We start from the raw sequence: 15808 nt of genomic DNA, 5'->3' as shown, positions 1-15808 counted from the left end.
GTTGGAAGGGTTAGAAAGAATATTCTCTCTTATTTCGTTCCCAGTAAAAAATGTTTTTTTCCTGACGGTCAAGAACCCTCCTCAGGAAGAACAAAATTTGTGTAGTTTTCTCATTCAAATGCTCCAGAGTGCTCTGAAGGACTTTTCTGCACAGAAAAAACATGTGGCTTCTTTGCACAAACTCCACATTTTCTGCATAGGAAATGTGCTTTATGCATAAAAAAACACACATATTTTTCTGCACTTCTCTGGAGTACTTCAGGATGCATGAATGAAGGAAAATACTGTGCCAAAATAATTCATTTTCTCCCACAACAGGGAGAAAACTATAGTAGTTACGTGTGCGTGCAAGGATGAAATAACTGAGGATTTGCATCCCTAGATCTCAAATGGTGCTCTTTTCCAACCTCTGATTCTTCAAACTTGAGATACTGAGGGTTGTGTCTGGTAATATATAGATGAGTTACAGAAGCACAAAACACTGTCTCACTGACATATTCTTCTGCACCCAGAGACTAGAAAAGCTCCCGATGGCCTGTTACAGACTGCCAAAATAAAGCTGCTTTGGGTCTCTTTGGAGGTATGCTATTTAAATGATGCATGGGTCCTAAGAGTCCGGAGGTCGCGCCAAAGCCACACTCCATTCCTAAGCACTGGAGGGCAGCTTTGGTGCAGCTTCCGGATTCTTTGGATGCATGCATCATTTAAACAGCATGCCTCCAAAGAGACCCAAAGCAGCTTTATTTTGGCAGTCTGTAACAGGCCTAACACATTGAAGAACCCTTAAATTGCACTCACAGCGGTCAAGTAGTCAGTGTCTGACGGAGGCATTGCTGAATAATTCAAAGCAGGGCTGCATCTCTGAGCTGCGGTTGGCTCTCGCCAGTGGTTGCCAGGTAATGCCTGGCAGTTCTTCTTTTGCACCGGAGGGTGGTGGGTGATGGGGACCGTCACTGGCATGGCAGGGTAGCCGTTCTGATGCTCCAAGGCGCTCTGCCCATGGCGACGCATGAACTTGGTAAGGAAAAAGAACATACCTGATTTAGCTAAGTATTCCAAGGGAAAGCAAACCTTCTCTGATCTCAGCTTTATTAAAGAGCTGCTTTGCACTGCCAGGCCACTGGTTTACATCAGGGGTGGGGAAATGGGATGAGATTGGGACTGTTAACAGCATCATGTTTCAGTATTATCCATGGCTACACCTTGACACTGCGGAGTCCCCAGTAAAGCTACAAGTGAGTTTTTCCACCTGGCACTCCTACTTGGAGGCAGGCTTCATTCCTTCTTCCTGCTCTCCACAGGCAAGAGGGGAAAAAAGCACATTCAGCTAGAGCAGTGATGATGAACCTTTTGCAGATTGAGTGCCCAAACTGCAACCCAACCCCACTTATTTATTGCAAAGTGCCACGTCCCTCTTGCTTTCTAGTAATGAACTCTGGCAAACTCTGTGCTGCGGCAACAGCATGCATGCCCACAGAGAAGGCTCTGAGTGCCACCTCTGGCATGTATGCCATAGGTTCACCACCACTGAGCTAGTGCTTTCATTCACTCCCTGGAATACCAACAAAGAGGTGGCAGGCTGACTACAGATCTTGATGGGCTGGAATAGGCCAGAGTGTGTGTTTCTAAGGCCCCCCTTCTTTTTGCTATGCACCTTCAAGTCACTTCTAACTTAAGATGACTCCATGCTAAGGTTTTCTTGGCCTGATTCATTCAGAGGTTTCCCACTGTCTTCCTCTGAGGATGAGAGATTGTGACTTGTCCAAAGTCACCCAGTGGTTTCCCATAGCTGAGTGGGAATTTGAGCCCAGGGAGATGATCACACCGGCAAAAAAGGTGGGATGCTCCCATCAATATCACGCGATAATGCGATGATTATCACACGACATTGTGCGATGTCGCGATTGTCCCATGAATAAACATCAATGCAATGTATGAAATACCTCTTCCACAAAGTTGGAGTCCGCTGCCCCATGTGAAGAGGGGGAATTGGGCGTGTAAGGGTCGGCATACATGGGGGAGCAAGGCGGAGGGGTATTCTCCCTGTTTTGGGCTGCTGTGCAGTTCTGACATCTTGGCAAGTTCCATTGTTTCAGCTGCGGAGGGGAAAACACCGTTATAAATATGAGGCCTTGCTGCTTTGGAAGAAACTGGGCTGATTAGGATATTTACAGGGTCATAGACAACATCCTATTGGTAGCATAACTATCTGTAACAGTATTTTTTTATTTAGTGGCCTGCTCTGGGATGAGCCAGTGTTGTTTAATCTAACTGGGGCGCAGTTCTCCAGGATTGAAAATGGGGGGCTTTGCCCCAGTTCCTACCAGATCTTTTCATATGATCGTAGAAGAATTGGAAGAGACCCCAAGGGCCATCCAGTCCAACCCCATTCTGCCATGCAGGAACTCTCAATCATAGCATCCCCGACAGATGGCCATCCAGCCTCTGCTTAACTGCACTGAACTGGAGGGGCTGAGAATTGAATTTTGAACTGGAGAGCCTGAGAAATGAACCCAGCATGTGCACAAACGAAATCTCTGTCACTGAACCACACTCGTTCCCTTACTTCTAACATCAGTCTCTGCCTTACAGTCTCTTACATTGTTGAGGTCCAGATGCAGCGGAGGAACGGAAGGGTGCTGTTGTTGTTGGACCAGGGCTGTATATGGTTCATTGTACACTGGAGACAAGACTTCCCCACTGGCATGTTCTGGGATGAGCTGAAAATGACTCCTTTCAGAGTCTTGACTGCTGGGTTGTGGTTGCTGTAGGCCACACTTCCCTTTGGACTTCCGAGAGCTCCCTTTCCTTTTCAGTTCAGGTTTTGCAATCCCTGTAGTCGTCGACGCTGGATTTCCCAGGCACTGCAATAAGAGGGGTAAAAAAAATCCTCTGAGCCTGTTACATGAGAACTGCTCTCTAGTTCCCTGCATGGTCCTCTTACATGCATTAAAACACACACACAGAGAAAAACAATAGTCAGGGGGTTGAAGTGCTCTTCCTTTTTGTGATGTAGGAACCTATCCTAAATCTTTCCATGCTCTTTCTGACCCTGGTATCAATTTTTTTGTTAAAGTAGTGATGGCCAGAAATACATCTACTTTGTTATCTGAGGTATCTGTATACTATTTTGCGGGTGGTGCGTCACAAAAGTATTCAGCAATGGCCAAAGAGGGTTCTCCCTTCATGTACTTTGCTGAATTTCTACTTACATGGCTTGCCTGAGGCATAGGACCGTCTGCTAAGCGGTTCTCTGGCATCCCCCCAAATGACTGCTTTTCAGAAAGGGATCCGGTGCTGTTCTGGGAATGGTGCGTGGAGGTTGCCCCCTTCCCTCCGGATGCCCAGGAGTTGGTTCGACCATCAGAGGTGAGCGAGCCTCTCCCGCTTCCGGAGAACTACATTAGTGAACAAAGAAAAGGACAGGAGGGAAGCAAAAGTGGTAAGGGTTATGAAGTATGGCATTGCTGATTTGGGAAAGATGAGAAAGCATTGGCTAGATACAATGAGGAGCCAAGTCCAAATATTGACCAGAGGTAGAGATCACCAATGTTCTTCAATAATGCTCCTTCCCTATATGGTAGGCTGGGATTACCTATCATATAGCCCTATAGGGTAGGCTGGGATTGCTTCCCTCATATTGCAGCTAGAGAATTGAGTCCGAGAGACTCTTGAGTTCCTAGAAGCAAGTCCTAAAATGGGTTCGATATCTTTGTTATAGATCATAGTCCTTTTAGCTTGTCGAGAAATACTCACAAGTTGACTGTCCTCATTGAGTAGCATGCAAGAAGTGTGTCTTCCCAAATGGCATCTCATGCCAAACTATTCAGAATTGTCAAGTTGTGGGAATCTATCCTTATAAGCCAAATAGCTAAGTATAGTCCAAAGCACACTGCAGAAATGGTCCAGCCTGAGACCGCTTTAACTGCCCTGGCTCAGTGCTAGGGACTTCTGGGAACTGCGGTCTAGTGAGACGTTTAGCCTTCTCTGTCAGAGGTCCCTAATCCCACAACAAACTACAGTTTCCAGGATTCCCTAGCACTGAGCCAGGGCAGTTAAAGTGGTCTCAAACTGGATTATTTCTGCAGTGTGTTTTGGACCCATGTCCATTTCTTGAATGTGGGAAGCAAAGAGCCAGTATAAATACGACCCAGTCCAGATCAGTCAAGGCTGCAATGTATCAGAGGATGGGAAAATGGAACTTTACCTGAGCCAAGTGTGGTGCTTTTGGTCCCGAGAAGCTCTCTGATCCAGAAAGGGATGAGTCCACATTACGGAACTGAGCTGTTTTGAGGCAATACAGCCACTCCTGGTAGTCTTCATAGGAGGGGCAAATCACCCGAATGGAGTTGATTAACCGACCTGCAAAGAATAAAAGACAGGTCTAATGGCTTAAATAGGATGTCCACTCACAACAGTCCTGATCTTCTTAGTTGTCTTCTGCTTCCTTGACTACACTCTCCAGTAACCTAAGACTTTATTGCACCGGGCCAAAAAGCAGAATATTAACAGGATAAAAGCATCTTTGGCTGGTACTTATCACAAAACATCATGTCCGTCCTGCTGCCGCCTTGTATTCCTTGTATACTTGTAGTCTACCTTTTCACTGACAGGCAAAACCCATCAACAGACTCTCAATTTTACATCTATTCTATTACTGTCTTCATATGCTAGGTCCCATCTGTTGCAGTTCTGCTTTCAAGGTGTGCTTCAAATAAATAAATGTATCACACGCAACCCCAAGACGCCACATTCGTACATTCTTTGGCATACCTTCTATTAGAAAGGAGGTTTTCTGGTTTTCTTCAAACTGCACTTGAATAGCATTCAAGGGCAATTCTCCCTGTTTGTAGAAAATGAAAGAATAAGGAGATTTTGTAAAATATAGAACACGCTGCCCATCCATGCCCAAGGTTAAACATATATAAATACCTCAAATAAAAATAGAATTGAAGGCAAACGCTTGTTGCCGGTGAGTTAAGAACTGCCTTGAGACAATTAAGCAATAAATATTGGTCCTTTTTTGGTTTTAGGACACAAATTATCCATGATAGGAACCAAGGACTTTTTGGTTTGCAGCCTGTAGCCCAAACACATTGAAGTAAATCCCATGCAGCACTTGGGCATTACCCTCAAATAAATAGATATCAGATTGCACACTCATAATATCTGTCATTATAGTTCATTTGTTTACAGCTACCAATATCTTGCACTACATCTTTTCCATGTTGACTCAAAATTAAATCTCACCAGGGTGCATTCCCACAAATCTAAGTACAGGATTGCAAGCTTTAGCCTAAATCCAACTGCTGGTAGCAACCAGAATTGACCCACTAGATCAGTAAAACTTACGTAAGTGCTGACTTACTAAAGGCCCATTATTTTAGTGGATCTACTCTGGTTGGGATTACATATTCAATTTACTTTACTTTATTTAAGGTATTTAAGGTGTTTCTATATTGCCGCCCAGCGCACAAGGCCTAAATCAGTGATGGTGAACCTTTTAGAGGCCAAGTGTCCAAAGTGCAACCCACAACCTGCTTATTTATTGCAAAGTGCCATGTACCTCTGGCTTTCCAGTAACAAACTCTGGCAAACTCTGTGCTGGGGCAATGGCACACGTGCCCACAGAGAGGGCTCTGAGTGCCACCTCTGGCACGCGTGCCATAGGTTCACCATCACTGGCCTAAATTGTTCAATTTCATGCAAGAGGAGAGAGAGAGAGAGAGGTAATTCCTTCTCTTAAATTGCAGAAAACACACAGCTCTTGTAATTATTAGATTTTAAAATTTATCTATTAATATACATTTTAGGATCTATTAAGATTAATATTTTAACATCTAAAGGAGAGAGAATTAGGAGTCTAGAGATAGCGGAAGGCTTTTATAGGCTTTCACATCCTCAACCACTGTGTTACTTCTTAGTTTCATGATCCATTACAAAGGCCTAGAGCTGATGTCATAAAATTGCCCCCAAAATAATGTGACCCAGAGGACTTTGCTCCATGAAAGGCCTATGTAATCCCTCAAAAAGTCCCTATTACTGTTTACTCTCGCAAACAGTTTGCTCAGGATAGAGTAGAGGTTTCAGTGGGATTTTTCAAGTGGGAAGGTGAGGATTTGGTAAGGGACAAAGTTCCTCCCTGCTCAAAGACCAAACAAAATTTAGATATATTAGTTCATACAAGAAAGAGAAAAGAGGACAAAAGGACAAATGCAAAAGAAAATACAAATGAATCTTTTATCAAGAGATGTTTTAACAAGAGGAAGATATCTAGCCATACATCCTTCTTGCCTGCTTCCAAGACTAGTTGACCAATATGTGACAAAGATGATGGACTAAAGTAGGCCTTTGGCAGGAAACAGCAGAGCCATATCCTCCAACTGTCCCAGTTTGACAAGGACATTCCCAATGAATCCTATGTTGCTCAGCCTTTTTCATCTGCTATTAAACTGTCCCCAGTTCCTCTCCTCCTCTTCCCATTTCCTCCATGTCCTCACTTTAATTCAATTGCTATGTTTAAAGTACAAAAGTAGTTTGCACTCAGTTAGCTCAGTGGAGAGATACAAGGGGAGATAGTGGGATCTTTCCCTTCCCAGGAGGTTCAGGCAAAGACAAACTGCTGCAGCATCTCCTAACCCTCATTAATAACATTACTGACCCTTGCAATCATTACCGGCATATATTATACCTAGTGATTCTTTCCCCTCCACACCCAGACATCTGCCAACCAAAGACACAGGTTATGTAGTCTATCAGGTTTTCTGTGTTGAAAGATCCGGGTGCCTTGAGCAGCGTGTGCCACCTTACAGGGCACCTCCTGCCCTCCTACAACTGCGCCCAGATGTCTGTTGCCGCCTCTTGGCTTGAGCAAATTCAGCTTGCTCACCTTGCCTCCCTGCCCCTCTTCCTTGGCAGGGCAAGCCATTCCTCACAGAGGCGTGTTGCCTCAATTACCACCTCCAAAGCTTCATAAAAAGATTGTTTCCACATGGCCTCCTCTGATTGGAACGCCCACATGTCCACTGCAGTTGTGAACTGACCCACAAGAGGAGGCTGCGCTTGGCAGGGTCTCTGAAAGAGAAACACACTCCAATGTGGAATGCGATGGGCAAATGGTGCGCTTCCTCTGACCTCAGTGCCCATGGCAAGGGATGAAGCTAGCTGAAGAAATCTCAGAGGATGCTTGAGAAAGCCCTGAGCAAAACAGCCTTGGAGGTCTTTAAGCCGAGGCTGGATGGCCATCTGTTGAGTTTGCTTTGATTGAGAGTTCCTGCATGGTTGAATGGGGTTGGACTGGATGGCCCTTGTGGTCTCTTCCAACTCTATGATGCTATAGGTCAGCATTGAAGTGGTCTACAGGGAAGAAGAACCACTTGGAATACTCACACATCTATATAAAAAGTGGACATGGCCACGTCTTGGTTTTGTTCGTGTTTTATTGTTTCGGTATCGTTGGCACTGCGGAAGATCCCAGGGTCAAAACAATTGCCCCACAGACCTAGCACCCTTGTTTTAAAGCCATCTGAATACATTACATATTCAGAAACAGGTGGGCATGAGAGCAAGAAGATATGTGCACTCATTTGCAAGGCTTCAGCAAAAGCCAAAGAGATGCATCGCACAAGAAGAGCCAAGCCACACATATTAGCACTCGTTCCCATCCAATTCACCACCACCCAGCCTCAGTTAAGAAACATCAACTGGTTTTATTCTCTGTTCAACCACTTGGTACTGCTATTTAGCTTATTTCAGTTGGACAAGTAACCTCAGCTTCCATGCTGAGTGTATATGCCTTCAAGTCACTTATGGAGCCCCCATGTATTCCATAAGATTTTCTTAGCCGAAGAATACTCAGAAGTCATTTTGCCAGTTCCTTACACATTATAAACTGCTTAGGGATTGCTGGTTCACTGATAAGCAGTATAGAAATGTACTTGCTATCGCTATTCCTCTGAAACATAGGCCTGTTACAGACTGCCAAAATAAAGCTGCTTCGGGTCTCTTTGGAGGGATGCTGTTTAAATGAGGTATGCATCCTAAGAATCCAGAAGCTGCACCAAAGCTGCACTCTAGTGCTTAGGAATGGAGTGTGGCTTTGACGCGACCTCCGGACTCTTAGGACCCATGCATCATTTAAATAGCATACCTCCAAAGAGACCCGAAGCAGCTTTATTTTGGCAGTCTGTAACAATTTCAATGTAGTGGTTTGAGTGTTGGAACGTGACTCTGGAGCCCAAGGTTCAATTCCCTGCTTGGCCATGAAACTCCCTGGGTTATCTCAGGCAAGTCATACTCTCTCAGCCTCAGGAAAAGACAATGGCAATCTTCAAGTGGAAAAGAGGCGAACCCCTACGGAAATCCTAAACTCAAATTTCCATTTAGCCATAAAGCTTTATTGGTCAATCCTGGGTAGGACTCAGGTTATTGTGAAGATAAAGTGGGGGAAATAATGCATGCTGTTGGTAGCTCTCTGAGAGGAGGATAGGGTAAAAACAAAATTGGAAATCATTAAGGTTACATCATGGCTTGGTATTAATAGCATGCTCTCCTGTGACATTGGTAGAGACTTCCTTTATCGTAGCACACACAACACACTGCTTGGAATAGCCACAGTGACCCAGTTTAGCTTGTGTTTTTGCCTTTTCAGTCTGCAACAGAGAAATGGATCTGAAATTCAGCACTGTCAGGCAGGCATGAGGAACTTCAAACCGATGCCAAGCCCAGACGTGCCGATGGAAAAAGTCAAGTTCCTGCAGTTGGTATCACAGGGCAATGAATCATCTGCTTGCTCACATAGAATCAGAGAGGGCTATAGAGGGCCATCCAGCCTCTGTTTAAAAACCTCCAAAGGAGGAGACTCCACCAGACTCCAAGGGAGCGCATTCCACTGTCAAACTGCTCTTACTGTTGGAAAGTTCTTCCTATTGTTTAGGTGGAATCTCTTTTCCTGTAGTTTGAATCCATCGCTCCTGGTCCTGGTCTCTAGAACTGCAGAAAACAAGCTTGCTCCATCATCAATGTGACACCCCTTCAAATATTTAACCAGGGCTATCATATCACCTCTTAACCTTCTCTTCTCCAGGCTAAACATCCCCAGCTCCCTAAGTTACTCCAGGTTTCCAGACCTTTCACCATTTTGGTCGCCCTCCTTTGGACATTCTCCAGCTTGTCAACATCCCTTTTGACTTGTGGTGTCCAGAACTGGATGCTGTATTCTAGGTGATGTCTGACCAAATCAGAACAGAGTGGTACTATTACTTTCCTCAATCTAGATTTTATACTTCCATTTATGCAGCCTAGAATTGCATTGGCTTTGTTTAGCTGCTGTATCACACTGTTGACTCATGCACAACCTGTGGTCTACTAGGACGCCTAGATCCCTTTCACAAAGGCATTTGACCACATAAGGCTCCAAGACAAAGGCTAAGTTCTTTCAACACAGAGGGCCAACATGGCCACTAGCCTTCTAGAGCAGTGGTTCCCAACCTGTGGGTTGGGACCCCTTTGGGGGTCGAACGACCCTTTCACAGGGGTCGCCTAAGACCATCGGAAAACACATATTTGCATGTAGCGATGAAAAATAATTGTATGGTTGGGGGTCACCACAATATGAGGAACTGTATTAAAGGGTTGCGGCATTAGGAAGGTTGGGAACCACTGTTCCAGAGGATTTCCTGATGCTTTGGGGATATACATTATATGACCTTGGATCACTATGTTTCCCACCAGATTCAAATTTATTAGATCTGGTGGCCAAGCACAGGCCGGTCATACACAAATTTCTAAGGTGAAACACCAGTGTTTCCAATTTAAACAATTCAGATAGCATGGCTTTTGCCTTTGTGGTAACAACAGAGGAACCTCCAGCCTCTGGGCCAGCAGTGGCTCACAGCGTTCCCCATGTGGCCTCCAAGCTGATTCTCATGCTATCTTCTGTCTGTGGTGGAGGGATAGAGATAAGAGGCTATTTAAAGTGCAGAGAGTTGTTGCAAACAACTGAATTCTGGTTTGCAGAGGAAACTGTAGCACAGCTACTTCATGCCTTTAGTCCTGCCATTGCTAGAATGTGCTGCCTCCTCCCCAATCCTTCCGAAATTGGATTTTGGCCTCTAGAGTGGAAAAAGGACTCTCACCTACCACAAAGTCACTACCCAAGCATGAAAGGACAGAGCTAAGATTCACCATGTGGGACAAAACTCTTAGAAACCAAAGAAGCCTCTGTTAAATAATGTATATCCATTGCTACAGCCCTTGGGCTCATGCTAAAGGGAACCGAGGCAACTCTAGCAGATTGTAAGGTCTGGTGAACCACCCGGTCTAGCCAGCTGTCAGGGACAGTTGGGCCCCAGTGCATGACTTCACAAAACCACAGGCATCTTTTCTGGTACAAGTGTCCCATAATCTGATCAGAGGATCCACACACTGGACTCAGCTCCTGGCCCTTTTCAAAAGAATCTCAAGACGGCCTCTGCTTATACTGGCAAGAATCAAATGCAAAGAACTGTACGGAGTCCAAGAGCTGAGCATCACTGTACATTTTGTACTTAGGTTTGGATACCAAAGCGTAACCTATATGAGCCTTGATCAAGCAGAAAGGACAGGTGCATATAAATCACATCTAAATCCCCTTTAAAAATGGCTGAAAACAGCAATGGAGAAAGGATCCATCTATACTCTGATTTTAAATATGTGTGTGTGTGTTATAATAAAAATATACAACTAAATGTGCAAATTGAATCAATAGATGGTTCGACTAAAACTCATCCAACCAATCAATGAAAATGTACTGATAATTGGGTTACAGTCCTAATCATGATGAATAACAAAGCATTGAAGACTATTTGAAGACAAGTCAAAGAGGGCACAGGTGGATCGAGGGTTTTGGGAGAACTCTCCTACCTTAAAATAGAGGCCATTGCGTTCTTCAGATACGATTACCAAGGTGGATGGATAGAGGATCAACAGCCGGTCGTGTGCCTCCTGTTGGGAGAAAAAGAAGACCAAGATTGGTATACAGCTACGATTGTACAGTCAACCATTATAATATTTCCACATCACAACAAAGTAAGGGGAAATGTCTGGGAAATGCATCCAAAATGAAAGGCACATAATCTGTTTCTGGAGGAAGGGGTCTTACCTGGAAAGGCAAGTGTTGCAGCTGGACTTTAGAGACACAGAGGATGTCGCCCAGAGACTCCCGCTGGGTCCCCCTCCATTCCTGCACAGGAGCGTTCTGCACAGACCACCGGAGCTGCTCCCGCCCAGCGGAGCCCTGTTTCCATTCATTCTAAACATTGAAAAAGGAGGAGGACAAAAAGAATTAATGCTTAACGCATGCAACTCAAGATACATCTGTCTTGGATCACTGGCAAGGAGGATATCAGCAACTCACCGATCATTTATGCTAGTGAGTGGGAGCAGTTGTCAGAAATGCTTTCACCACCAGCCCTACCATTTTCAGTGTCATGAAATTAGTTATGGCTGGCATCTTCAGAGCCTTCGACTTCACATGTCTTTGGTTTATTTGTTCTTTTAAAGTAACTATGCTTTTTAAATTGATTTTAAATTTATGGATAATTATATTTTAAACTTTTTTATTTGGTATATTTTCAAAGCGGTGTTTCTTTCAAGGGTTGCATGCCACTTTGAGTCCCAGACTGGGGAAAAGGTAGAATATCAATAAATAAATTCATTGTTGTAGTTACTGTTATTTCTATTCTGTCTTCTTCCCAGATCTGGGGGAAAGACAGAATAGAAATAGATGGCCTTCTGTGCCAAAATAACTTGGCTAGCTTTGTATATTATGTAAAGCTCAATGGAGGGGTGTGGAGTGGCATTTGATGCTCCATCTCAGGAAGCAAAATGTCTTGGGCCTGCTCTGGACGTTTCCGACCGATGCAAACTGGTCATGCTGGTCACTTCTTCTAGACCAAATCTTCTGCCACACATTGAACCTGGTTGGTACGCCTTTGTTGTGTATAGCAGAAAGAGCAACAGCAGCCGGAGCTGAGCTGTCAAGAGTCAGACTGGAAACTGTGATGTGTGACATCCCCCCAACACACACACACCATTTCCATCCGCACAAATGTCTTTTCCACATTCCTCTTAGACAATCTGTCTTGCTTCCTTGTCCTGAAAGAATTACTCACCTTGTGTATGAAAAGACTGAAAAGAGGCCAGCATCAGAATACAAGAGAAAAGGCCATTCAACTCAGGAATTTCCCAGGAATGCCGATCGCAGACACGAAACCACATCTCACAGGTGCGGAGACTGGGATGGGATCCAACTCACACCTGCTAACTCACTTTCTCCCACGCGAACCCTTTTCATTTAAAACCCTCACAGCCCTGTTTGAATCCCTCTCCAGAATATCGATCATGTCTAGAATCATAGAATCCTTGAGTTGGAAGAGACCCCAAGGGCCATCCAGTCCAACCCCACTCTGCCATGCAGGAACTCTCAGTCAAAGCATCCCTGAAGGATGGCCATGAAGACCTCAAAGGAAGGAGACTCCACCGCTCTCCGAAGGAGTATATTCCACTGTGGAACAGCTCTTACTGTAAGGAAGTTCTTCCTAATGTTGAGGTGGAATCTCTTTTCTTGTAACTAGCATCCATTGTTTCAGGTCCTGTTCTCTGGAGCAGCAGAAAACAAGCTTGCTCCCTCCTCAATATAACATCCCTTCAAATACTTAAACAGGGCTATCATATCACCTCTTAGCAGTCTCTTCTCCAGGTGAAACATCCCCAGCTCCCTAAATTGGTCCTCCTAGGGCATGGTTTCTAGGCCCTTCATCATTTTAGTCACCCTTCTTTGGACACAGTCCAGTTTCTCCACATCCTTTTTGAATTGTGGTGCCCAGAACTGGACACAGTATTCCAGGTGGGGCTTGACCAGAGCAGAACAGAGTGGCACTATTACTTCCCTTGATCTAGACACTATACTTCTGTTGATGCAGCCTAGAATTGCATTAGCCTTTTTAGCTGCTGCATCACACAGTTGATTCATGTTCAACTTGAGTCTAGGGAGCATGTCTTTTACTTTACTATGGCAAAGATTAGAAAATATTTTATTATTGTTATTATTATTATTATTATTATTATTAACCTTTATTTATATAGTGCTGTAAATTTTGATTTTGATTTTTTTGGACTTTCACTTCTAGAAGGAATACTATGAAGACTGAAAGAGGATACAGAATTCAAAGGCAGCGCTTGGAAAAAAAATGTTTGGACTACCACTATCAGAATTTTGGCCATACTGGCTGAGGATTATGGGAGTGGTAGTCCAAATATGTCATTTCCTCAGGCTCTGTTCAAAGGGAGGTTAAATGAATGGGCTTGCATTTAGTGTCTGAAGATAGGCATATTTTGTAACTTCAGCTTTTGCTATTGTATAGTTCTGGTGAAGCTTTTTATTTCATTTCACAATTCTGTCTGAGGACAAGCTTTGTTTCTGAGGACACAAATCAGCATACCTATACTATAACAACAGTAATAGGAGTAGTAGAGAGCCAGCGTGGCGTAATGGTTTGCGTGTTGAACTATGACTTTGGAGGCCAGGGTTCGATTCTCCGCTTGGCCATGAAACCCACTGGGTGTCCTTAGCCAAGTCACACTCTCTCAGCCTCAGGGGAAGGCAATGGCAAACCTCCTCTGAACAAACCTTGCCAAGAAAACCTTGTGATACATTCGCCTTAGGGTTGCCGTAAGTCAGAAATTACTTGGAAGGCACACAACAACAACAACAATAGGAATAGTAGTCATAGTGAATAAGAAGAAACCATATTCTCTAGTCACACAATAGTCTCATTCTGCTAAGAGGAAGAACAAAAGGTTGTAACACAACCCACACTCTTGGACTGCTATTCCTATAGCACACTGTCTATCCTCCTGCTGCAACGTCCAAAGCAGATGCTCACCTGAGTCAAGAAGGGCAGGTCAAGGTTCCCTCCATTTAAATGGATCTGCTTCTCCAAGTGGTAGAGCCAACGCTTTACCTCCGACTTGTTGGGGCAGTAGACTATCAGGGGGTTGAGCAAGGGACCTGGAGAGGAAAAGGGCAAATGGTACATATTGAGATATATTGTTTCCCAGTACTGAATAAGATTCTTGCACGGTGGACAAGTACATTTAAAAAATGTAATATTGGCCCCAAACAGACAGGCCAAAATAAAGCTGCTTTGGGTCACTTTGGAGGATTAAGCAGGGATGAAAACGTTCCATTTTGGACTATAGCTCCCAGACTTCCCAGAAATGTATTATGCTGGGTGTAGGATTTGGGGAACTGTAGTCTCAAATGTTACATTTGGGACTAAGCGTGCAATTTTCTGTGACTGTGTGCCTCTGAGCTAGTCCACCTGCTGACTCTCTGGTACTTTTTACTCTATGGCCTGTTACAGACTGCCAAAATAAAGCTGCTTTGGGTCTCTTTGGAGGTATGCTCTTTAAATGATGCATGGGTCCTAAGAGTCCGGAGGTTGCGCCAAAGCCACACTCCGTTCCTAAGCATTGAGTGCAGCTTTGGTGCAGCTTCCGGATTCTTAGAATGCATGCATCATTTAAACAGCATGCCTCCAAAGAGACCCGAAGCAGCTTTATTTTGGCAGTCTGTAACAGGCCAATGATTCCTTTTTGCTCTCTGATCCCTCTAGGCTGGAACCACCCCAGTTATTTGCTGGTTCTTGCCTTTCCAGCTGTCTCTGCTTACCAGCCTTTGGCCCAGTCCTTGCGATAAAGGCTGAAGTGTTAATAAACTGCCCTCTTCCCGACAGTGGGGTCTGCCCTACGCGAATCAACCCGTCATTCATTACTCCACCTCTTATTAAAACAAATATCAGTCACGCTTTGAAACGACCTCAACCGGGGCACTTGGAGCACCCAGATAAGCCAGCACTCAGCAAGCCGTCATAACAAATCATTATCAGCAAAATGAGTACTTTGGTCTTCTGGAGAGCTCTCCAGCGCCGGAGGCTTAATACAAACACCGATTATTAGGCTCTGCAAGGTTGCCCGAGCCAGGGAAAAACACAATTTTGTTTGTCAGGGTGTGTGCCATGTGGGCACACTGAGATGGAGAGCAGGAAAAGGGGTTCTCTTCTCCCAGTGCCTTGCAAAACTGGAAGGACTCCCACTGGGACATATGCACAAAGGGTGGGAAACACAACAAGGTTTTGCACTCTCCATGGCTGTCTATTCCACTTCCAGCCAGCCATGCCTTTCTCCGCATTGACTACATTCCATTCTCTCCCTGCCCCAAAGAGGCACTCGGCCTTCTGTGGCCACTGAACATGCTGGGTCCTATTTTGGGAGAGGCATTTCTTCCCTTAGGCATTTTCCCCTAAAAATCTTTTCATGCTGCTAGGTTTTCCCAAGTATACGGTTACCACTCCTCTGGTTATCTTTCACAGAGCTGCTTTGGCTACGTAAGTACAGTCAGCCCCCCTTATCCACGGTCTTTTTAACCACAGATTCAAGCATCCACGGATTGAATATATATATATATATATATATATATATATATATACACACGCATTGCAAATAGCAAACTTTGATTTTGCCATTTGATATAAGGGACACCATTTTGCTATGCCATTATATTTAATTGGACTTGAGCATCCACAGATTTTGTTATCCACAGGGGGTCCTGGAACCAAACCCCAATGGATAACAAGGTCTCACTGTACTAGAAACAAGGAGCCCCTGAGCATATGCAAAATGACTTTCTCTCACAAGTAGCTATGGCCTGTTACAGACTGCCAAAATAAAGCTGCTTCAGGTCTCTTTGGAGGAATGCTGTTTAAAT

General features: G+C 44.5%; 1 protein-coding gene across 1 annotated transcript in view; it reads right to left on the bottom strand.

The window, feature by feature from the left end:
• Nucleotides 1–15808, bottom strand: part of PLEKHN1 (pleckstrin homology domain containing N1) — a 47588-nt gene that overhangs the window by 3504 nt on the left and 28276 nt on the right. The window contains exons 6-14 of the mRNA XM_089536913.1: nucleotides 13926–14050; nucleotides 11141–11290; nucleotides 10903–10983; nucleotides 4774–4843; nucleotides 4208–4362; nucleotides 3213–3398; nucleotides 2601–2864; nucleotides 1944–2096; nucleotides 799–1014 (exon numbers count right to left, since the gene is read on the bottom strand). Of these exons, the coding sequence (XP_089393039.1) occupies nucleotides 799–1014; nucleotides 1944–2096; nucleotides 2601–2864; nucleotides 3213–3398; nucleotides 4208–4362; nucleotides 4774–4843; nucleotides 10903–10983; nucleotides 11141–11290; nucleotides 13926–14050 (1400 nt within the window). The remainder of the gene's footprint in view (nucleotides 1–798; nucleotides 1015–1943; nucleotides 2097–2600; nucleotides 2865–3212; nucleotides 3399–4207; nucleotides 4363–4773; nucleotides 4844–10902; nucleotides 10984–11140; nucleotides 11291–13925; nucleotides 14051–15808) is intronic.

Source organism: Sceloporus occidentalis, unplaced genomic scaffold, assembly GCF_023333645.1.
Source record: "Sceloporus occidentalis isolate IW3139 unplaced genomic scaffold, rSceOcc1.0.p SCAF_8, whole genome shotgun sequence".
Classification (NCBI taxonomy): Eukaryota; Metazoa; Chordata; class Lepidosauria; order Squamata; family Phrynosomatidae; genus Sceloporus; species Sceloporus occidentalis.
The sequence above is the reverse complement of the archived record's forward strand: the minus strand, read 5'-3'. Positions and strand labels throughout refer to the sequence as shown.